Below are 24427 nucleotides of genomic sequence, written 5' to 3'. Positions count from 1 at the left end.
CAGGAGTTGGCCCTTTTTAAAAAAAATTTGTTTCGATCCATGTCTAGGCCTTGGCCAGCACAGCTCTCCATATTGCAAGGAGTGGCAGAATTAACAAGGGCCATAGCTCGGGAGGTTAAGCCTTTACTCATGTGCTCAGTACCACGCTATGCACTTGCCGCGCATGTAATGCTCATGATGACCCTATGAAGTAAGCAGTAGCACCTTCATTTTACAGGTGAGGACACTGGGACTCATTTTGCAGATGAAGTTCTGCCCAAGTTTACAGAGCTGGGAAGGACTGGACTCTTGATGCACAGTCCAGTGGTTCCCAACCATTGAGGCCCAGTGGCTTTACCCAGGCTCTCCGGCAGAGAGAGCTTAGCCTGCTAGTTCCTGATTTTTCAGTTTCAGACATTATGCTTTGATTTCCTGCTTTTTAAGATGGGAACTTATCTCTTCATGGCCATCTGCGTATGCATGGCCTCCCTTCCACCCAGGCTCCCAGTGAAGCACTGGCACGGTACTGAGTTAGAACATGTCCCTGCCCCGACTCCCTCGCAGCCCGGTGCTCCAGGACAGACGCCTTCTCTGCTGGCTGCGGCTACTCAGCCCCTGAGTGTGCAGTCCTCTGCAGCTTAACTCTCTCCTCTCCTACCTCCCCACCATGAACCCTGTTTTTGCCTTTGTCATTGACAGTGGGCTGACGTCTGTCTCCCCTTACACGGGGAGTCAACTATTTTATAGGACAGACAATTCATTTGGATCCCCATACCGGCCAGTCACCAAAAATAAATAGATACATAAAACTTATAATAAATTATAATGAATAAATAAGTAAATAAAATTTTTAAAAGAAAAAAGAAAAAGAAGAGGTGGTTCCAAATCTCTGAATTATTCAGAGAAGGCTGTCCCCTGTCTGGGACATCAGTGTTGCAGGCTCTGAGCCGCCCCTGCAGGGCGATTACCTTCCTCTTCTCGGTTTCCCAGGTTGCTGTCTCTGCAGTTCTCTGTGCACGTGTCAGTATCTCAGCCCCAGCTCGGTGACAGGTCCAGCCCATCAGGTGGTCACACATGCTCGCTCCTCTGTCGCTTCTGTGTTTTCACTGGTGACTTTCCTCCTGCCCTTCTCCGATTTTAGCTGGGATGGGAGACCCTCTAGACCTACAAGCAGCTGTCTGCCGGGGGCTTCCTTCACCGTCATGCAGAGAATTTCCATCTTCACGTCTCTGCTGAGAGGGATCCTGTTTATCCCCCCATGTTTTGGTTTATTCTTTACGTTCGATGAAGCACACCCCCAGTAGCTTACCTTGGTCTTGCATGTCTGCTCATGTCTATTCCACCCAAACACTTGATTGACCCCGTATAGTGTTCTCGACTGAAAGTAATATCCTGCTACAAAATTGAAAGCATTGTTCCATGTCTTCCTTCCTGTTTTGCTTTTTTGGTGGTAAAATATATAACAAAATTAAGCATTCTAATCATTTTTAAGCATTTGATTCAGTGGCATTAATTACATGCACCTATACCCCAAACTTCTTTGCGTTGTATATATTTCTACATGAATAACTTTATTAACTACTAATGACAATTCGAACTTATCTGGGATCTTCTGACAAGATTTTTAAGTGTCTTAAAAAGCTTTATCTTCAGTGAAGCCATCTTCGGAGTTGGTCATTGCCCTCACCAGACCTGTCATCTTGACTCCAACCTCATATTCCTCTTCTTTTGGTCTAGACCCTCAGGTTTTAAAAGTAGCTGCAAGTTAAGGAACGGTCATTTTCCCACAGGTCAGTCCATCCCCCACCTCAGGTCATGGTCCAGGAGTGAAGCAACCACATGCCAGAAGGTCAGGGCCAACCAGAATGTCAGTAAGGGACACTTGCACTGTTCAAGCTCGTTTTTCACCACAACCTGAAAATGCACAGTCCTGAAAAAGGTGGCCTCTGTGCATACATGTGATTTTTTTAAAGGAGAGGGTAATATGAAGGGGGCTGAGTCTTGATCACCAAAAATTGGCGCAATGAAACCAAATAATAATAAATAATGAGCACTAGAATTCAAATTACCAAATTTTATAAAGCGACGGAGTGCCTGTTTTCAATTCCATTTTGAATACCACATTTAAAAAAAACAAACAAAAAACGATTTTTAAGAATAAAAAAAGAAAAGAAAAAAATGAATAGAATATCTAAACCATTGAATGACGCCCTGTCTGTTCCTGATAAACTTTAATCACATCTTCTGCCTCCATTCCCAGTTCTTTTGGAGTATGATTAGCAGCAATTCCCCGACCTTCCAAGAGCAACCGTGGGTGAATTCATTGGAACCACCCGCTTTGACAGTATAATTCTTTGACTTTCTTGAGAAGTGTCATCATTTCCGCTTTGAAGTGAATCTCACCACTGTCCTGTCCAATGACTCTGAGTGGAGTGTATTCTCCTTCCTGCTTATCGCCCAATTCCTTTGTTGAAGGTTTGCCTCCAGAGAAGGCGACGGCAGCTTCACCCAGGAGTCTCCACAGGTCAGTGGCCTTGGGTAGGCAGGACCTTGCTCTGGGATTTATAAATCTGTCTCCCTTCCCCACAGCATGACACCACAGCTCCCCCAAACTTTTTCATCACACTAAACAGAAATTCTGTACCTATTAATCAATAATTCCCCATTCTCCCCTCCCCCAACCCCAGTAACCTCTATTGAACTGACTATGACTTTGCCTATTCTAGCTCCTTCATACAAGTGATTCATACTATATTTATTCCTTTGTGACTGGCTTATTTCACTTAGCATAATGTCTTCAAGATTCATCCACGTTGTAGCATGTATCAGTACTTCATTAATTTTAATAGCTGAATAATATTCTGTGCATACATATAATGCCTTTTGTTTATCCATTCATTTGTTCATAAACAGTTGTTTCCACCTTTGGGCTAGTGTGAATAATGCTGCTCTGATGTTGGTGTGCAAGTATCTGTTTGAATCCTTGCTTTCAGTTCTTTGGGGTATATACCTAGGGGTGGAATTACTGGGTCATGTGGTAATTTGATGTTTAACTTTTTGAGCAAAAGCCAAACTGTTTTCCACAGCATCTGCAGCGTTGCACATTCCCATGAGCAGTGCAGGAGGGTTCCAGTTTCTCTATATTTCCAACACTTGGTATTTTCTATTTTTATCGATGATAGAGCCATCCTAATGGGGGTGAAATGATATCGTGGTTTTGATTTGCATTTCCCTAATGATTAATGATGTTATATATACTTCTGCATTAATCTTTTCATGTGCTTACTGACCATTTTTACATCTTATTTGGGGAGATGTTGATTGAAGTCTTTTGTCCAGTTTTGGCTTGAGTTTGTATTTTTGTTGTTGCTAAGTTTTAAAAGTTCTTTATACATGTTCTGGATATCAATCCCTTATCAGATATATGATTGGCAAATATTTGCTCCTGTTCTGAGTTGTCTTTCTATTCTCTCAATAGTTTACTTTGATGCACAGAAGTTCTTAATTTTGATAAAGTCAAATTTATCTAACTTTTGTCTTTTGTTGCCTATGCCTTTGGTGCCACATCCAAAGTGTTTATTGCAAAATTCAATGTATGAAGATTTTCCCCTATTTTTTTTCTAAAAGTTTTATATTTTTAGCCCATATCTTTCATCCATTTTGAGTTAATTTTTGTGTATGGTGTTAGATAAGGGTCCCACTTCATGCATTTGCGTGTGGATATCCAGTTTTCCCAGCACCATTTGTTGAAAAGACTGTCCTTTCTCCATTGAATGGTCTTGGCACCTTTGTAAAAAATCCCTTGTCCTTAAATGCATTCTGTGCTCTGTATTCTATTCCATTGATCTGTATGTCTATCTTTATGCCAATATCATACTGTTTTGATTACTTTAGCTTAGTAGTAAGTTTTGGAATCAGGAAATGTGATTTCTCCAACTTTGTTCTTCTTTTTAAGATTGTTTTGACTATCCGACGTTCCTTGCAATCCACATAAACTTTTGGATGAGTTTTTCTATTTCTGTACAAAAGTCACTGGGGTTTTGTTAGAGATTGTATCGAATCTGCAGATTGCCTTGGGTAGTGTTGACCTCTACAATATTAAGTCTTCCAGTCCATGAGCATGGGATATCTTTTCATTTATTTAGGTCTTCTTTAATTTCTTTTGGCCATAGTTTGTAGTTTTCATTAAACACTTCTTTCACCTCCTTGGTTAAATTTATTTCTAAGTATTTTATTCCTTTTTATGCCATTATAAGTGGAATTGTTTGCTTAATTTCCTTTTAGGATTGTTCATTGCAAGTGCATAAAAATGCAACTGATTTTTGCATGTTGATTTTGTATCCTATAACTGCTGGATTCTTTTATTCTGTCTAACAATTTTTGTGGAAATTTTTAGGGTCTTCTACATATAATAAGATTATGTCATCTGTGAACAGGATAATTTTACTTTGTCCTTTCCAGTTTGGGTACATTTATTTCCTTTTCTTGCCTAAATGCTCTATCTAGTACTTCTAGTGCTATCTTGAATAGATGTGGCAAAAGTGTGCATCCTTGTCTTGTTTCTAATCTTAGTGGGGAAAGCTTCAGTCTTCCACCATTATGTTATTAGCTGTGGGATTTTCATGACAGGGCCTTTAATGGTGAAAATTTCTTTCTATTCCTAGTCTATTGAGTGTTTTTTTTTTTTTATCATGAAAAGGTGTTAGATTTTGACAAATGCTTTTTTCCCATCAATTAAGATGATTGTGTAGTTTTTCCCTTCATTATTTTAATGTGGTAAATTATATTGATTGATTTTGGTATGTTGAACTATCATTGCATTCCAGAAATAAATCTCACTTGGTTATGGTGAATAAACCACTTAATACACTGTTGAATTCAATTTGCTAATATTTTGTTGAGGATTTTTGCATCTATATTCATAAGACATATTGATCTGTAATTTTCTTTTCTTGTGATGTCTTTATTGGGCTTTGGTATCAGCGTAACGCTGATCTCATAGAATGAGTTAGGAAGTATTCTCTCCTCTTTGGTTTTTTCAGAAGAATTTCAGAAGAATTAGTGTTCATTCTTCATTGTTGGAATTCACCAATGTTATTGGCGTTATCAGCACCATGCTCTAACCAACTGAGCTAATTGGCCAGCTTTTCTGTTCCTTCATGCATCAGTTTTGGTAGATTGTGTGTTTCTAGGAATTTGCCCATTTTACTGAGGTTATCCAGTATGTTGATTTATGTTGGTTTTAGTTTTGTGGATTTTTTCTGTTGTTTTTCTGTTCTCTATTTTTAAATTTCTGCTCTAATCTTTATTATTATTTCTTTCCTTCTGCTAGCTTTGGGTTTAGTTCACTCTTCCTTTACTATTCTTTCAAGCTATATAACTAAGCTATCATTTGAGAATTTCTTCTTTTTCAATGTACGTATGTACATAAATTTCCCTCTTAGCATTGCTTTTGTTGTATCCATAACTTTTTGTACGTTTTTTTCCCCATTTTCATTCATCTCAAGATATTTCTAAATTTCTCTTGTTACTGTTTGAAGTGTGTTGTTTTATTTCTACATTTTGTGAATTTTCCAGTGTTCCTTCTGTTATGTATTTCTAGTTTCATACCATTGTGACTAGAAAAGATACTTTGAATAATTTTAATCTTTTAAAATTTATTAAGGCTTATTTGGTGACCTAACATATGATGGGTCTAATTGGTTTATAGTGTTGTCCAGACCCTCTATCTCCTTACTGATCTGGCTGGTTGTCATATCTATTGTCGAAAGTGGAGTAGATCTAGCTAATTTCTCCCTTCAATTCTGTCAATTTTGTTCCATATATTTTGGGAATCTGTTGTTAGGTGTGTGTATGTTTATGTTATGTCTTCTTGCTATGTCCCCTTTATCAAAATATAATGTTCTTCCTTGTCTTTTGTAATCCTTTTTGATTTAAAGTGTATTTTGTCTGACAATAATATAGCTGCCTCAGCTCTCTTTTGGCTACTATGTGCATGAAATACCTTTTTCCATTATTTTACTTTCAATTTCTTTGTGTTCTTTGACCTAAAGTAAGTCTCTTAGGGGCTGGCTGGTTAATGTGGTTGGTTAGAGTGCAGAGTTATAACACCAGGATCAAGGGTTCAGATCTCTGTACCAGCCAGCAAACTGCCAAAAAATAAAATAAAGTTAAATTAAAATGAAATTAAAATAAAGTTTAAGTCTCTTACAAACAACATATAGATGAATCCTGTGTTTTAATTCTTTTAGTCCAATCTTCCAATTTCTGCCTTTTAATAGGACAGTTTAGTTTATTTATATTTAATATGATTACTGATAAGGATTTGCTTCTGCCAATTATCTGTTTATTTACTGTTTTAGTTATTTTGTGTATCTGGAAATGGCTTAATTTCTCCTTTGTTATTGAAAGATAGTTTTGCTGGATATACAATTTTTTGTTGACATTTTTTTTTTTTTTCCTCTCAGGACTTTAAATACTTCATCTTGCTGCCTTCTAGCCTCTGTGGTTTCTGAGAACAAATCACTGTGAACCTTATCGAGGATCCCTTGTACGTGACAAATGGCTTGTCTCTAGCTGCTTTCACAATTCTCTCATTGTTCTTGGGTTTCCATAGTTTTATTGTAATGTGTCTTAGTGTGGGTTCCTTTCTGTTTTTCCTGCTTGGAGTTTGTTGAGCATTTTGAACATGTATATTCATTTCTTTCCTCAGAGTTGGGAATTGGGGGGTCCTTATTTCTTTAAATATTTTTTCTGCCATTTTTTTCTCTTCTCCTCTGGAACTCTTATAAGCATATGTTGGTACATTTGATAGGACCCCACAGGTCCCTCTGGCCCTGTTCAATTTTCCTCATTCTTTTCTGGTTTTGCTCTGCAGACAGTAATTTCAATGGTCTTATGTTCAAGTTCATTGATCCTTTCTTCTGCCTGCTAAAATTTGCGGATATCCCCCTCCAGTGAGTTTTTCATTTCAGTTACTGAAATTTTAGTTCCAGAATTTTTGTTTGGTTTCCTTTTTTAAAAATAGACTATTTTTTAGAGCAGTTTTAAGTTTACAGCAAAATTGATCAGAAAGTGCAGAGAATTCCGTATACCCCTCTCTCCCCTGACAGTCTCCCCCACTATCAACATCTCCCACCAAAGGGGTATGTTTGTTACAATTGATGAACGTACATTGACGCTCATTATCACCCAAATTCCATAATTCACATTAGGGCTCACTCTTGGTGGTGGACATTCTATGGGTTTGAACAAATGTATGCTGACCTGTATCCATCACTGTAGCATCATACAGAGCAGTTTCACTGCCCTAAAAATCCTCTGTGCTCTGCTTGTTTATCCCTCCCTCCCCACAACCCCTCACAACCACTGATCTTTTTACTGTGTCCATAGTTTCGTATTTTCCAGTATGTCATTACTATGGTTTGGATGTATCCATGTGTTGGACATTTAACCTCCAGTGCAACAGTTGAGAGGTAGAAGCTTTAAGAAGTGTAGACATATATAAAAATTCACCAGGTTGTATACTAAAGATGTGTGCACCTTACAAATGCCATTGTGCATGTTTTATAACTCAGTAAAAAAGAAACAGGGAAGGAAATGAACATCTACTGAGTGCTTGCTGTATGCTAGGCACTGGCTAGGTCTGCTTTTACAATTTTTATTGATTTAATGAACACCTACTTTGTCCTCAGCACTGTCTAGATTCTGAGAACCCTGCAATGAACAAAAGATTAGGTTCAGTCCCTGCCACATGATGATCACAATTAGCACAGGGGACAGTATCAAATAGCCACACTCATAAAAGTAAAGCATTCACAGCAACAGTAAAGAGCGTTATGACAGTGCAGAAGGTGGGGGTGTGTCCTAGCCTGGGGGGAAGTCAGATATGCTTCTCTGAGGAAATGAAGTTTAAACAGAGATCTCAAAGATGAGGAGGAAATAACAAGTTGAGGGGCAGGGTGGGGGAAGAGCATTTTATGCAAAGGGAACAGCATGTGCAAAGGCCCAGTGGCAGGAAGAGGTGTGGCACATTAAGGAGGGCAGAGAGCAGGGCCAAGAAGGGCACAGCTGATGTGAGGGAGGGGGCCTCAGAACAATCATTTCACAGATGGGGAAACTGAGGCTCAGAGAGGTGAGGTGACTGTCCCAGGTCACCCAGAAATTCAGCTGGGGTTGGAAGCCAGCTTTGTCTGGGTCCCCTCTGCTCACTGAGACAGAGAGAACATCTCTGGGAATGTGAGCAGGAGAGGCCACCCGGTTCCAGTGAGGAACAAGAGGCCAGCTGCAGCTGCCGGCCAGCTGCCCTCACGCTCCCTGCCTCTCAGCTCCACAGGGCCTGTGGATGGGGGTGGCTATGGGATCCTGCCCCGAAGAACAGTACTGGGACCCCCTGCTGAGCACCTGCATCTCCTGCAAACCCATCTGCAGCCATCGGAACCAGCGCATCTGTGCAGCTTTCTGCAGTGAGTTCTGGAGTCTGAGCCCAGGGGACAGCTGGATCACCCCTCTCACCTCCCCCCAGAGCTCCCTCTGGCCCCACTGCAGTCAGGTGCTGAGGGAGCGGTGGTGGAAGGAGACGTACCATGTGACAGCTCTTTACCCCTCAATCTTTCTGCTCTGGTGCACTGTCTCCTTTTAGTTTCTTGAACATGCTGCATTTTTTTCCTGCCTCAGGCCCTTTGCACATGCCGTTTCCGCTGCCTGGAATGCATTTCCCTATTCATGTTCCCTCAGCGACTCCTACACAACCTTCCAGTCACAGCCCAGATGGCAGAGGGCTTCTGTGACTACTCAGCAGAAATTGGGCCCTCCTTTGTCTTTCTCTGCTGTTATTTTCTTTTGAAACTTTATTATAGAAATTATCAAACATACACAGAGAGGATAGCACAATAAACCCCTGTGTACCCATCATCAACTTCAAAAATCATAAAAATTCTGCCTTTTTATTTTCCAACCAAATTTTTGCTTCTGTATTTCAAAGCAAACCCAAGACCTCATATCATTTTACTTGTAAATACTAGATCATGAATCCCTAATACATAAGGACTTTTAAAACATAATCTCAACATCTCATTACCCTCAGCAATAATTCCTTAACATAATCTAATACTCAGGTCATATCCAATTTTCCCTGATTGTCCCGAAAAATATCTGATGCTTGCTGTTCTTTTTTTATAACTTGTTCATTTCCTTGATAGAATGGACCACCATCACTGTTATGTTCTTTTGTGTGTATTTGTTTCATGTCTGGCTCAACCACTAGATTGTGAGCTTCCTGAGCAGAGGGTTAGGGTTAGGGCACAGTGCTGAACACATAGTAAGTGCTTCCTACTGGTGGAGTGAAGCTCAGAGAGCCTGAGTGATTTACCCAAGGTCACACAGCTTAAAAGTGGAAATGTCAGGATCTGAACCCAGGACCCTGACTCCAAAACCATGGCTCTGAAGCACTACTGATTAGCGAATTAGAACATTCACTGTTTCTTCCCACAAATATATATGGAACCCTCTAGCCCCATTAAAATAGGAATCTGGCATGGCCCTTCAAGGAAGGTGTCAACCAATGGCAGAAATGAGAATATTTCAAAGCAAAAAGGGTAAGTACCATAAAAAGCCACAACTGGGAGAAGATACCTCCAGCCAGTGGAGGAGAAAGCAGAGAAGTATTGTTGGAGGAAGTGCCATCAGAGATGGATTAAAAGTTTATAGGATGTGGAAGTCAGTTGTGGGGAAGGGCACCTTGGTTGAGGGACCAATGTAGACAAAGGCATGGAGGTGGGAAAACACAACAGAGAATATCAAGTCCTGACACAGGAGAGAGGTTGTAAGGTCAGACAGGGAGGGTCAGTAGCCTGGAGTGCTCAGGTGCCACCTGCAACACCCACGCTGGGGACACTGAGGAAGTCACACCAAACCCCTAGAACACCACTATTGGGCTAACTCTGTATCCTGAGTGGCAGTGTCAGTCCCTATGCAGTTCAATGGAGCCCTGGGGGTGGGGCAGGGCCCCATCAGGGCCATCTGAGTCTTCCCTGAGGACACAATTCTACTGTTCTCCTGGTCTTTACTCTGTCAAGGACATAAGGGTAGGCATGTATTTCCATCATGAACAGGCTAAAATAAATATTCTACTCAATCCTTCCATTAACTGAGCATTTACTATATGCCAGACACTGTGCTGGGCACATCGACTCTGCCCAACAGCCCTAGTAAGTCAGTATTGTTATTATCCCTTTCTTGGACATGAGGAAACAAACAGAGGCATGGGGAGGTTAAGACTCCAAGTGGTAGAGTGAGGAATGTCCCCACCCCTGTTTGGCTTTGAAGTCTGTGTTCTTCATCACCTTCCTGCACTGCCTCTGAAATGTGCCCTTAAAATGTGTGTGAGCCACATTTCCATATAAATAAGATCTTATTTTAGAGGAAAAGGACACTTGCCCCATGAAAATAAAAATATTCTAGGCATTCCATAAGGTAGATAATTGTTCTAAGTAGATTTCTGTATGCCTTCAATGCTAAGTCCTCTGTGCTCTCTTAAGGTAAGTGTGACTGGACTTTAGTTTGCTGGGCTTCTGCTCCTTTGCACTAATACCTGTTTAAGCTCCTGTAACTCTCATTTACTATTAAGAAGGAAGAAACACTATTAATGTGAGCTTTCCCACCTTCCTTCCAGCCCCCTCCCCCAACTTGCCAAAGAGGATCCTGGCTCTTCCCCTTCATTTCTTATGCTAATTCTAAATATGTTTCTCCTTAAAGAGGTTTTAAAATGCAAGTAAAGCCCTTATGTAACAATGTAATAATCAAATTTTTAAAATATCAATTTAAAAAGATAACTAGAAAATCCTTAATGTATGGAAACTAAGAAATGCCCTTTTAAATAATCTATGGGTCAAAGAAGAAATAATAAAGAAAAGTAAAAACATTCTGAAAAATACTACATATCAAAATGTGTGCAGTGCAGCTAAAACAGCACTTACAGGACAATGTATAGCCTTCCATTTATATACTGTAAAAGGACCTGAATTACCCTGGAATCGTTTTTTGGGAGTTGGCCTATGACTTTTTCCTTTGATGTCCATTGAGGCCAGACCCTGCAGACCTCTGTCACCCAGTCACATCATGTATTTCTGTCTCCCAGATTCACTCAGTTGCCGCAAGGAGCAAGGCAAGTACTACGACTATCTCCTGAGGGAGTGCATCAGCTGCGCCTCTGTCTGTGGCCAGCACCCCAAGCAGTGCGTGTACTTCTGTGAGAACAAGCTCAGGAGCCGAGTGAACCTCCCACCAGAGCTCAGGAGACAGCAGAGTGGAGAGTCTGAAACCAGGTCAGACAACTCAGGAAGGTACCAGGCATCAGAGCACAGAGTCTTGGAGGCAGGTCCAGGTAAGCCACCAGAGGTCGGCTTGTGTGGTGTCTGAGGGTCAGAATGGGTAGGAGGACAGGCACCAGGCCTAGATAAGGGGGGCTGCAATGCAGGAAGCCCACAGTCCAGGCAAATGGCTAGAAGCCAGGGGGGTCATCCCAGGATAGAAAAAAATTTCAGGAAAAATTTCTAGAAGTCTGTGGGCAAGAAGGAAGCAGATTAAGGGACCTGACAGGTGAGAGGGAGCCTGGTGATGGAGGCTGCTGAGGCTGGGTGAGTCTTTGAAACATCAGACAGCAAGTAACCAGCAGACCTGCCTCTGTGAAGACTGTGTCAGGAGCCACTGCCTGCCTCCCTGGATTGCAGATTCCATGGAGAGGGAATGGAAGCTTCTAAGAAAGAGAAGGAAAAGGTATTACTAAAAAAGTTCATGGTGGGAGATGGCCACTTCGGACATGATTAGAAAGGTCCTGTTGAGCTGGGCATCTACTAAGTGCCAGGCATTGAAAATGATCTAATTAATCCTCCCAGCAAACACCTCCTTGGCTCACCTACCCTGCTCTGTGGTGTCGGAAAAGACAGGAGGGGGATGTCATGTGGATCCATAAATATTTGAGGTGGCATTTGCACCACTCTTGGCTGTCCATGGAGAGACGGCAGGCCTGCAGTTCCCAGGGAGCTGATGGTTTCTTTCCTGTACTGTGACTTTCCTTGTGACAACATCATTTCTGTGAGGCCAGTCTTCAGTGCCAAGACACCAGAGGGCAGGGCTCGTGTGCCCTGCTGATAGAGGTGGCCTGGCCCCAGTGCTACTCATTTTTTTTTTTTTTTTTTTTTTGAGGCTGGCTGGTCTGGGGATATGAAACCTTGACCTTGGTGTTACAACACCACACTAACCAGCTGAGCTAACTGGCAGGTCCTAGCCTGTCAACTCTTGTCTGCTCTCTTGTTGGTTAGCTGTTGCTGCATAGCAAACTGTTCCTGCACTCAGTGGCTTATGATTCTTCATGAGTCAGGGTTTGGCTGGGTCAGCTGTGTTAGACCGGCTTCTGGGGTGGCCCTGCCCATGTGTCTGTCATTCTCCTTCTGGGACCAGCAGGCCAGTCAGGTGTGTTCTTCATGTGATGATGGCAGGAGTGTAAGAGGCAGACACACAAGGCCTCCTGCCACCTCAATGGGGAACCTGCATTGCAGTACTGCCACTGAATGCTATTACCCAAGTCGCAAAGCCACTGGGATCCAGGGAGGGGAAACAGACATCACCTCTTGGTGGGAGAAGTGGCAAATAATTTGCAGCCATGGTGAGTTTGTGGCCAGGTTTAATGTAGCACAACTTCTCGTGTGAGGAACTGCAGATTCACGTGGCAGGGGACATGGATACAGAGGGATGACGAACTCAGTCAGGAAGGCGAGTGGCTGTGCCTGTCCCTCTGCTGTCTGGTGACCCATATGCCTTCCCTGCATTCAGTGATGCAACTGATTCTTCTTCCAAACCTCTATCTTCCCACCTCCAGTGCAAAAGATCCCCCTTTGGGCCAATCCTACCTGCTTTATAGATGGAGAGATTGAATCTCAAAATTTGGAATGACTCACACAGTGAGTGCCTGGCTGAGCTGGGATTCAAACCCAGTCTGTGGGTTCCAAAGTTTGTCCACCCTACCAGAGCAAGATGACCCAGAGCAGCAAGTGTAGGGTTATTGCTCCCTGAGGGTGAACTGTCGCCTCTGTGACAAGGTTAGCTACTGCCCTGCCCTGTGTCTCTCTAGTGGTCAGGAGCTAAGGTCTTCTCTGCCTCTCCTCTGACATCTGGTGGGGCAGGAGACGGGCATGGTGTAGACTGTAAACAGGAAGTACCAGGGCCACACTGGATGTGGACCTGTTTGAGAACAGGGAGCAGAGGACACTACATGACAAAGTTGCATCCAGCTGTACACAGTGGAAGGGCTGATCTGTCCCTTGTTCCGTTCGTGGGCTCCCTGAATCCTGCCATCCCCCCACTCACCCTCCTACCCAGCCAGGCCCCACCTCAAGCCCACCCCAGGTTTCCCATGCACCTTACTCAGCACTATCCTTCCTTCATTTGACACATAGCTATGGAGGGCTTGCTGTGCACGGGTGAGGTGGCAAGAGCAAGGCAGATCCTATCCTTGACCCCCTGAAACTCATGGCCTAATGGAGAGACAGACAGTGGACAAGACTTATGCAAATGATAAATTGATCTCAGTGCATGACTGGGTGAGGTGGGGGGAAGGATGGCTTCCCCAGGGAGAGGGCTGTAAGGCACACTGAGGTGGTGGTGCAGAGTGTGGAGCTGGACCTCTGGCTCATCCCTCATTAGCTGTGTGGCCTGGAGTAAGCTACCTAACCTCTCTGAGCCTTGGTTCTGTGAGTCTGAGGCCATGTGCTTCCATGGAATTGTTGTTGGGGATTGTAAGGGAGGGTACACATCAGGGTCTGTGAGTGCTTGGCACACAGACCCTGCTCACTTACACAGGATGCACGAGCTGAAGGGGCGAGGTGCAGGCAGGGTGCTCCAGGCAGGCGAGGAGCGTGTGCAAACGCTGTGAGGGGAGGGGCTGTGAGTGGTGCTGGGCTAGAGGCTGGGCATCTCGGGGGAGGAGACTATCCCTGCATCAGAGGCTCTCATCCTGGGGGCAGTGTGGTGGCCACTCTGCAGAAGCAGGGGGGACCCCCACCCCAAATCTGTTTTGAACATTGACACATGACTCCACCTGCTCACCAAGAGGGCATGGAAGGCTTGTTACGCACATAAGGAGGCTTTCAGGGGTGAGCAGGGCAGGCCTCCCAAGCTCTCTGAAAGTGGCTTGAGACAGCCAGGAAGAGACTAGCCTGGAGCGGCACTGTGGGCAGGGGATGGCCAGGCGAGAGTTGCCATGTGTGGCAAGGGGCTTACATGATTTGGATCTCCCATCAGTGCCAAAGGAAGGAGCGGCCAGGCTTTCTTAGCTTGCCCAGATGTGAGGCAGAGGGGAAGAGAGACGGGGGAGGCTTAGAAGCCTCAAACATCAAAGTGTGGAGTCAGACTCTACTCCAGAGAGAGGGACAAGCAATACCTCCAGCCCACGAGATGAGCTCCCTGCCACGGGCTGGGGCACGGCGGATGGAGCGGCTGCCTCCGAGGGGAGCGGGTGGCCCACGGGAGTCCCGTTCCCCCATGTGAAGGGTGCAGAGGACTGGCAGGGCTGGCAAGCATTCAGAGGTGGCAGGAGGTGGCCCCAGAAGTGATGATTGCATCCCTTCTGATCTCCAGAATGGTCTCCTCTCCAGATCCTTAATTATATCTGCAAAGACTCTTTTTTCCAAATAAGGTCACACTTGCAGGTTACGAGAGGACATACCTTTGGGGCCCACCATTCAACACTGGGGAAAGGGCAAGGCCGTTCACAGGGCAGGGACTCCAGAGGGACGAAGAGCTCTGAGTTGGGACCCCCATGGGAGGGGATGCCAGTCTTGGGGCAGCCAGAACTGCCCCATGGGTCTGGAGCTCTGGCGAGAATCTCCCTGGGATAACCTGGATTTCCTTGGCCTAGAAGGTGGCAGTTGAAGTCACAGGAGTGGAAAAGGTTGCCCAGGGACCAGGGAGGTTTGAGGAGAGAAAGATACTGAGGAGGAAACCCGACGTGGAGGAATCTGCATTTGAGGGGTCCGCAGGGAAAGAGGGTCCCACAGAGATGCCAGGAAGGAGCAGTCAGGGAGGTCAGGGGAGAACCAGTAGGACTGTATGTCCATAAAAGCAGACAAAGGTGAGGGCCGACCCATGGCTCACTTGGGGGAGCATGGTGCTGACAACACCAAGTCAAGGGTTAAGATCCCCTTACTGGTCATCTTAAAAAAAAAAAACAAAAAAAACCAGACAAGGTGGAAAGTTCTAGAAAGAGTAGTTAACAGCACAGAGAAGGGGCCTCATAGGGCTCCTGCAATTGCCCCCCAGCTCTGGCCACAAGGAGGCCAGGGGATGCTGTTTTTCAGAAGTCCCTGGGTTGAGGTTGTCCTTGGCAGGTCTGGGACAACCTCTCTCACTGGCCCTGAGGCTGACAAGCCAAGACCCTTCCTCCGCCCTTTCCCCCTTAGACTAGTCATTTCCCAGTCCCTTCATGTCTTCTGGCTCATGTGAACCCAGCTCCAGCAGAGAAATGTGGCTGGGGTGGTGCAGCACCTCGAGGGCCCCCATTTGTTCCCAAACATTTAAGGATGCCCAGACCCAGGGGACCTGGCCTCCTCTGGAAGAAGATCGGAAGGGACGTCGGGGAGGTGTGCAGAGCTGGAGGACCCCGGCGGTGGGTCTGGTGGGAGGTCAGTAGGACGTGGGGTCTGCTCTGGGGACACAGAGCAGGTGTCTCGTGTGAGGATCGCAGCTTTCAGCCCTTTAAGTCGAGGCCTGGCTCTGATGTCATCGGAACAAAAAGGGGCCCACCGCTTTGGTTCCAGGAATTGCTCCAGGTTGTATGTATTTTGGGAACTAGAACTAGACAGAGTGGCCTGGTTGCTGGTTTTTGCTTGCTTTCTATTTGTGTAGCTCAGAGTCCGGAGCGTTTCCTTTTTTCTTTTGTCCTGCCTACGCCATATGAGGTCTCAAAGGAGGCAGAACGACACGCGGGTTTTGCTCCCCCGGGGACCTGCTGAGATGGGGTGGGGGGCAGAAGCGGGGGAGCAAGGAAAGGAGGTGACTGGGAGATTCGGCTGTGGAGGGAGGGCAGAGAAAGGGCAGAGCTGGAGCAGGACGCAGCTCAGCCACAATGACTGTTGCTTCACTGGAGGGACTTGGGCAAGTTGAAAAGCAAGTGGGCGCGATCCTGGTGCTGCCCAGAGGGCCTGGGGGCGGGAGCATCGGTCGAAGTCTGCATCCCCCTCCCGATGTGGCCATGACTGCCCCTCTCCCACCAGCGGGATGGAGGTCCACTCTCAGGAGAGGTGGCCCCAAAAAGACTTGGGGACCCTAGGCCCCGATGAGAGAAGTGGGTGGAGTGGGAGATGGAACATTCTGGAAACAGGGGTTTTAGTGAAAGTCCACCCATCAAGTGTGAGACCTCCTCTTGCCTCCCACCCTTTCCCATACTTACACACACGCACACACGTGTGCACACAGAGGATGTGTGCAGGGAGGGAGGTCCTCGGTGGGGAAGGCCCACAGATCCAAACATTTGGAGGCCCCCCAACAACCTAACAGTGAGGCCATTAGCTCACCAGGAAAGGTCCTCTGAGCACGAACATTCAACTGAGCGCCGCCAGCACACGTAGAACTTGAAGGAAGCAGAGACAATCCCGCAAGAGGGGAAGCCAAGGGCAGGACGGAGAGACCAGGGTGCCCGTGGACCGTCCCCCAGATATGAAGCTCCCCGAGCCACCAGCTGTGTGCTGGAGTCTTCCCTGAGGCAGGGGAGCGGAGGCTTCAGGCACCGAGTGTCAGGGCCCCGCAGCTACCCTAGCCCGTGCTCTGTCCACCTGTCTCAGCCAGGCTCCTTCCCTTGGACACCCCCCTGCTACCTGGGCCCTAGAGGCGTGGGGATGCTTGGTGACTTTCCACCCAGCCCTGGCTGCCTCACAGGCATCCACCTGTGTTATCTCATGGATGCCAAACGCCCAGGCGGACAGATAGGAATGCCATACCCCGTTGTCCAGATGAGGAAACTGAGGTCTAAAGAAATTGAGTAAAATATGCAAAGCCACATCCAGCTGTGGCTGCAGAGCCCGGGCTTAACATCACCATGCCTCCCTGCCCTCTCTTGCATCCGGCTGAGGCCGAGTCACCCCGGACTCTTGGCCCAGCCCTGCCTGGGCCACAAGGGCCCCTTTACTCTGCCCCTAAATGACAAGTTATAACACTGCTCAGCTGGCCAGCCCAGCCTGAGCTGGGGGCAGCAGCAGGCCGGGGAAATTCCATTTTTAGATGAGAGATGGCTTTGGAAACAGAAAAAATAACCAAAAACAAAAAAACAAAAAACAACAATCGAATTAGTCATAGACTTTGTGCTGGGGCGGGCCTGGCTGCCAAGCGGGCAAGGAGCTGTGTGTGCTGGTGCCCCCTGGTGGTAGTACCTGGGAACTGCGCCTCCAGGGGCCGTCTCCCTGGGACTTGATTTTTGGACAAGGACAGAGAACGCATCCCTTTTTCTGATGAAAGCTTGGGACTGTGTCCCTTTGCTCTCGGGGGACAGCAGACGGTGAACTCCAATGGGGGCCAGGCTTGGCCTCTTCTGATGGAGGTCACAGAAGGCTGAGAGACGGCAGTTCCGAGGTTGTGGACCTGAGTGACCTTCGTGATGGGCTGGAGGGGATCAGAGAACTAAGACATGTGCCCCGTCCCCTGCCCCTACCCCCAGTAGCCACAGAGAGTGGCTGAGCCCACCAGGCTGGCTTTTCTGTCAGTGGCCCTGAGAGCCGCTGGAACTCTGCTTTGTGACTTCCCATCCCTCCTGGTCAGCCTTTCACATGTTTCTTTAGGAGGGTGGGCTACCAGAGCAACTTTTAGGTGTTTTTCTGTTTTGGACAGGTGGCACACATACATCATTAAAAAAAGAGGATATTAAAAAAAAAAAAAGATTGGAGAAAAGTCTCCACACCACCCCCAGCCTCCCAGTTTCTCTCCCCAAAAACAATGACTATTAGCAGTGAGTGTCCTGTCTGTCCTTCCATACATAATCTTACACGAGGCATCTTTACATCCCTCACCTGTTTACACCAGTGGTGTCATCCGCAGTGCCCACGTTGCTGTCTTCACTCTACCTCCTGGCGATGGTTCTATCTCAGGACACACGGATCCGCCTCATTCCCTGCAGTGACAGCGTAGTACTCCATGTGCCTCATGGATGTGCCACAGTTCTTTTGTCCCTCTCCCTACTGGCAGACAACTAGGCTGTCTCCAGTCCTTCACTCTGTGAACAATGCTCAGGGGATGTATGGGAGGGGAGGGGACGTATGGGAGGTGAGGGGACATAGCCCTAGAAGTGACACTGATAAGACAGCAGGGATCAGGAAAGTGCATTTGAAATGGTGGCAGATGGTTCCAAACAGCCCTCCAAAGAGGCCACCTCCAGCAACAGTGTGTGAGGTGCCCGTTTTGCCACACCCTTGTGGGGCAGGTGGAAAGTGACTTTTTTTGTAGTTTTAATTTGCATTTCTCTCCTGAGTCCAGGGGCTTTGAAAAAGCGTGTCTTGTGAGCAGGTCTCCAGGCAGGGACTGTTTTTCATTTCCCATAGGAAACTTCAAGTCCTTGGGCTGGGAGGAGAGGAACGAAGAGAAGCTGGGGCGAGTCCCTTGAGAGCAGAGAGTCTCTGTGTGGTTGTCCTCTGCAGCATCCAAAAGCCACCCAACACTAAGTGCCCTAAAGCAGCAGCCATTTCAGTATCTCTCAGGGTTTTGTGGCATGACAGGGCTCAGCTGGGCGGATCTTCTGCTGGTCCTGCTCAGGGTCTCTCACGCAGTCACGAGGGCAGATGCTGGGACGTCTGGGCCTCGCTTCTCCTCCGTCTTGTCTCAGGGGCCTGTCCCTCTTTATGTGGCCTCCCCATGTGGTCTCTTCAGCTGTACTTCTCACATGGTGGCTCAGGACTCCCAGGAGAGCAAACCCTGGGGCTGCCAGAACTTCTTATTTATTTACTTATTTTTTGGTGGCCAGCTGGTACAGGGATCCGAACACTTGACCTTGGTGTTACAACACCGTGCTCTAACCAGCCGAGCTAACTGTCCAGCCCTGCCAGGGCTCCTTACGGTGTTGTGCCAGGACTGGCACAGAGTTGACTCTACCACATTCTGCTGGACAAGGTGAGGCCCACCTCTGCCCAGATTTGAAGGGAGGGGATTCCACAAGGGCATGAGGTCTGGTGGCTGTTCCACGGGGACAATCTCTGAACACTCACTGGCATAGTCTCGCAGGGTGGTGTTTGTGTGAGAGTCTCATGCTGAAAATATTTGAAAAACATGAATGTTTAGTCTTCCTCATTGAATCAACATGGCAATTCAATTTGCTCAGCAACAGTCTTGTAGCCCGTCATTCCATCCATCTGCCATGAAGGGTGCTGGCTTCTCCATGGGGATCCGGCCAGTATGATGGTTTCCTTTTATTCCAGAGGTGAGTGGGAGCAGGTTAGCCTCTGTCTCCAGATGTGTGTGGGGCATGCCCCATGGGGGGGAGGGTCTTTGCTCCCCTCCTTGATGGCGTCTCTGAGCTCTGGGCATGGGACTCCAAGGACAGCGCCTTGGCCTGGGGTATGTCACTAGCTCACTCAGACCTCCTGTCTCCCCTCTGTAAATGTCAGGTGACACCAGATGACTGCTAAGAGTCCTGCAGCGCCGTCACTTTATACAGCTCCTGACCTGAGAGCATGTGTAAGAGAGAGGGCAGGGCCCACCCCATGGCCTCTGTGTGGCATACTGGCCAGGAACACCGGCCGGGGCATCAGTCAGACCTGCTCCCAGTTGCAGGCCTGAGACTGAGAACAATGTGACTTTCAGATTCAGTTTTGTCGTTTGCAAAATGGAGTGTGAAAAGGTGAGGGCGCTGTGGAAAGCAGCCTGGCAGTTCCTCACAAAGTTAAACTGAGTTGTCATGTGACCCAGCAAGTCTCCTAGGTAGGCACGCAAGAAAATGGAAACGCATCCACACAAAAACTTGTGCGTGAATGTTCATAGCAGCAGCGTTCACAGTGGCCAAAAGATGGCAACAACCCAGTTGTCCATCACTGGTGAGTGGATACACAGCCTGTGTTCTGGCCATACAACAGAATGTTGTTCAGGCTTAAAAAGGAATAATGTTCTGATCCATGGCACGACGTGGATGAACTGTGAATACATGATGCTAAATAAAAGAAGCCAGACCCAAAAGGCCACACAGGGTATGATTCCATGTATATGAAACATCCAGAAAAGGCAAATCCAAAGAAACAGAAAGTGGATAAGCCCCTTGCCAGGGCCTGAGGGGAGAGGGGATGGAGACTGACTGCTATTGGGACAGGGTTTGTTTTTGAGTGACAGAAAGGCTTTCAAATTAGATAGCGCTGATGGTTGCACAACCTTGTGAACATGCTAAAAATCACTGAACTGTACATTTTTAAATGATGAATTTGATGGTACACAAATTATATCTCAATTTTTCAAATGAGGTACTCAATCCTCTGTTGGAGCAGGAGGATTAAGGAGGATTTTTGTACAGAAAGTGCCAGACACTCAGTAAGGGCTCAGTTACTGGTCCACGTCATGAGTACATTGTACTCACGTTATATTAAATCTAACTTGACTGTCCTTCCACCCCAGGGCCTGGGGGATGCCCCAATTCCAGGGATTAGGAAAAGCTTGGGATAAGGAGGAATTTCAAGGGGACTGCGTTGGCCCCGGTCGAGTCCAGGCTCCCCACTTCCCCTGGTCTACACATGCTGCCCAGGCTCAGTGATGCAAAGCATATGCTCACTCAGGAAGGCTCCTCCTTGGAGGGAAGGCCCAGTCAGGACAGGCAGAGGCATCCTCCCTGCACGCTCGTCCATTCATTCATCGGGCCACCTCTGGCACTGTCCCAGTCTACATCCCCAGAAAGTAGCAACAACAAAAACAGCCAGCTTGAGAAGTGCTCAGCTTTGAGGTCGTGAAGAAGTTGCTATGCATAGGCAGGACTGGTCATACTGCAGAGGGGGTCAGTTTCCTCCAGGATCCAGGGAGCATGAGGGTGGGTGTGGCTGTGTGGACTGCTGGAGCCTACCGAGGGGGAAAGAAAGACCACGGCTGCGGGAGGGGACCTGGGGTCTGCTGCTGGCCTGAGGAGGAGGGGAGTTGCCTCCTGAACTCAAGGTGTCACCGCTGTCTTGCAGTGTCCCCAGGGCCGAAGCTGAGCGCCGATCAGCTGGCGCTGGTCTACAGCACTCTGGGGCTCTGTCTCTTCGCTGTCCTGGGCTGCTTCCTCCTGGCGGTGACGTGCTTCCTCAAGAGGAAGGGGGGACAGTTCTCCTGCCAGCCCCTCCCAGGCCCCTGTCCAACCCAGGCCAAGTCCTCCCAGGGTGAGTGCGCGAAACCGGGCGTGCCCTTCTCATGGCTGCCGTCCAGCCTCGGGCCATCCCGCGGTCCTGTCGCTGTCCCGGCTTCTGAGTGGCGAGCATTTTGCCAAATCTTCCCGGGAGAGGTCTGGGGCGCAGCCCTGTAGTATTTGTCTATGGTGGAAAATCAGGTTGAAACATCTCAGCAAGAAGAGAGAGCCTGCAGCTGCGGAAGGGTGGGTGTAGGGTGGCCGGCCATCGGGTTGGCCGGGGTTTGGGGGGTTCCCAGGACGCAGGGCTGTCAGGGCTAGGACCGGGAGGAGGCGGTCACCCTGCGGCGTGTGGCTGGCTTGGGGAGCGCCAAGCTTTGCAAACCCGGCCCTGCACAGGCTGGGACGGGCCTGGGGGCGGCCGGGCCGGTGGTTGTCCCTAGCTCCTGGATCGGGGAGATTCCCGGAGCCCCAGCAGGGGACCCTGGGGGTGGGCGCGCGGGGAGCCGACGCCCTTCCCTCTGCCCCCGCAGAGCACGCGATGGAGGCTGACAGCGCCGCGGACGCGCCGCCCGAGCCGGTGGAGACGTGCAGCTTCTGCTTCCCGGAGCGCAGGACGCCCACCCAGGAGAGCGCGGGCCCGCCGGGGACCCCCGGGCCGTGCGGGTTCCGCGTCGGGACCGCGGCCCTGCAGCCCTGCGCGCGCGCCCCGGGCGGCGGCCTCTGCATCGTGTGCGCGCCCGCCCAGGAGGGGGGCCCGGGCGCGTGAACGGGGGCGGGGGAGGGGGTGGGAGGGAGGGGGGCGCGGCCTGAGGAGGAGGCCGGGGCCCTCGCCATGTCCAATGCCAACCGTGGGTAGATCGCCGTCACCCGAACACGCATGCAATAAAGGCCTCTGTGCCCACTGTCACCGCCCCCAGGAAGCCCGCCTCCTGTGCAATCAAACCTTCCCGTCTGAGCAGCCGAGGCCGGCCGCCCGTCGCTTCCCGGGCCCCCTGCTCCAGCCTCCCGGCCGCTCTCCCACCCCCGAGGGAGCCCGGGAGAGCGAAGAACCGTCTGCGGAGAGCGTGCGGCCCACACCAGCAGAGCGAGGGGCTGAGCTGGCTTCGTTTGTCTTCCAACACATATTCCCTTCGCTGCCCTCTTCGTGAGGGCATGAAGCACCGTGTGCGCGTGTGCATGTGAGCGTGTGTGCATGTGTGCGCGTGTGCGTGTGCATGTGTGCGCGTGCGTGTGTATGTGTGCATGTGTTCACGTGTGCGCGTGTGTGCGTGTGTGTGCATATGTGCTCGTGGGCATGTGTGCGTGCGTGTGTGTAGCGGGGGCGTGGAGGGGAGAGGATGGGAGGGCAGCTCGAGCTCAAAGCAGTAAATCTCTCTGATGGAATAATGGATGTTCCCCGGACCACACAGCAAGAGAGTGTTTTCATGGGCATCCATTTTTTATTAGCATTTGAACCTATATTTTTAGTCGCGTTTAAACCTCAGGTGGCATAACCATTCTTAGAAGTATTTACACAGTGAGATACGTACGTGATCATGTAAGTTGAAATTATTCATCCTGCACCACCCAAAATTATCCTACATACCTACACACACCAAACGGTCCCACAGCTGGGAGGTGTAGACAGCAACCCGGTGTCCCTCTGTGGCTCCGTGTTTTCACCATCCATGGGCTAACAGGCTGTACTCATCTGCTGGGGCTGCCCTAACCACGCACCACAGACCAGGTGCTACAGCTGGGTAAGTTACTGTCTCCCAGTTCTGCACGCTGGATGTTCGAGTTCAAGGTGGCAGCAGGGTGGTTCCGAGGGCTGTGAAGGAAGTATTGTTCCAGGCCTCTCCTTGGCTTGCAGGTGGCCATCTTCCCCGTCTCTTCACCTCTTTCGTCTGTGTGTGTCTCTGTGTCCCAATAGCCCTTTTTATATTGGATTAGAACCCACCCTAAAGACTTCATTTTAGCTTATCTTTGTAAAGACCCCATCTCCAAATAAGGTCACATTCTGAAGCACTGGAGGTTAAGCCTTCAATACATGGATTTCTGGGGACAAATTTTACCCATAACACATGCCCTCCCTGAGGCCACCTCTGCTCTATCTTTGTCTCCAGTCAAGATGGCATCTAAAAAGTACCCACCCAAGACATGCATCTGACCCACTGTACAGCAGCCCATGCAGCCAATGACTGTCTCCACTCCAGCATGCCTGGTACAAGCAGCTTCCATTCCCACAACAGGATCGACGCTAAAACCCTGTAACTGGTGCAGATGCTTGCTGGATGTTGGCAAATTAACAGCACATTAGAGTCCTGCAAAGATGCAGCTTGGGATGTTAAGGCTTCTCTGAAAGATATGCAGATTTCTATTCCTTCAGTTCTATAGTTTTCAAATTCTGCTCATCTGAACCTGAGGGGCTCTATAAGATGCTTCTGTAGCTGCTGGGGGAGTTGGGGGTACTAAGCGTCCAATCCCAACTTCATTCAGATAAAAACAATCTTGTGGGTTTTTGGGGTCAGTTTTTCAATTGCTCTTTTGTCTGAAAAAAAAATTTTTAAAGAAAGGGATCCTTTGCTAGAAAGGAAATCTGAAACTCTATAAATACTGTCAATTTTATCCATGTTCTTTTGGTTCTACCTTCAAAATACATCCTAATTCCAGCCACTTGTCATGACCTCTTTAATCTGAATCCCCATCATTTCTCACCTAGATTACTGTGCCAGCCTCCCCCTGGCCTTGCCACTGCCACCTTGTCCCCCACCCAGGGCTCAGAAAGCATTTTCTGGAAAGATCCAGATAGTAAATGTCATAGGCTTTGTGGACCACACAGTCTCCACTGCAACTACTCAAAAATTATGCAAATGTGCCATTGTGGCACAAAGCATCCGTAGACGATAAGTAAGCATACGGGGTGACTGTTCGAAGAGGTAACGATGAAATGTTTTGTAAAAATGAAAAACATCAAGCTACAAAAATCTCAGAGAACCCCAAGCAGTGTAAAGAACAAAATAAACCGAAAAAACTTGTGGACACATCAAATTCAAACTGCTGAAAAAGTACAATACAGAAAATAATTGTAAAGCACACATCACAGAGGAGCAAGGACGGGAAATACAGCAG

General features: G+C 48.0%; 1 protein-coding gene and 1 pseudogene across 1 annotated transcript; one reads left to right on the top strand and one right to left on the bottom strand.

Moving 5' to 3' along the window:
* Nucleotides 1-2170: 2170 nt before the first annotated feature.
* LOC134387358 (small ubiquitin-related modifier 1-like) lies at nucleotides 2171-7255 on the bottom strand (annotated as a pseudogene).
* Nucleotides 7256-7817: 562 nt separating this feature from the next.
* Nucleotides 7818-22082, top strand: TNFRSF13B (TNF receptor superfamily member 13B). Its single transcript, XM_063109846.1, has 5 exons — nucleotides 7818-7832; nucleotides 8315-8444; nucleotides 11117-11362; nucleotides 21162-21347; nucleotides 21847-22082. Exons 1-5 carry the CDS (start codon nucleotides 7818-7820, stop codon nucleotides 22080-22082), a joined length of 813 nt encoding a protein of 270 aa, XP_062965916.1.
* Nucleotides 22083-24427: the final 2345 nt, after the last annotated feature.

The sequence above is a fragment of the Cynocephalus volans genome, chromosome 10, assembly GCF_027409185.1.
Source record: "Cynocephalus volans isolate mCynVol1 chromosome 10, mCynVol1.pri, whole genome shotgun sequence".
NCBI lineage: Eukaryota > Metazoa > Chordata > Mammalia > Dermoptera > Cynocephalidae > Cynocephalus > Cynocephalus volans.
The sequence above is the reverse complement of the archived record's forward strand: the minus strand, read 5'-3'. Positions and strand labels throughout refer to the sequence as shown.

Coding starts and splice junctions, on each gene's coding strand:
- TNFRSF13B (XM_063109846.1), top strand. Junction 11,363..21,161: donor AGTCTTGGAGGCAGGTCCAG/GTAAGCCACCAG, acceptor GCTGTCTTGCAG/TGTCCCCAGGGCCGAAGCTG. Junction 21,348..21,846: donor CCAGGCCAAGTCCTCCCAGG/GTGAGTGCGCGA, acceptor CTGCCCCCGCAG/AGCACGCGATGGAGGCTGAC.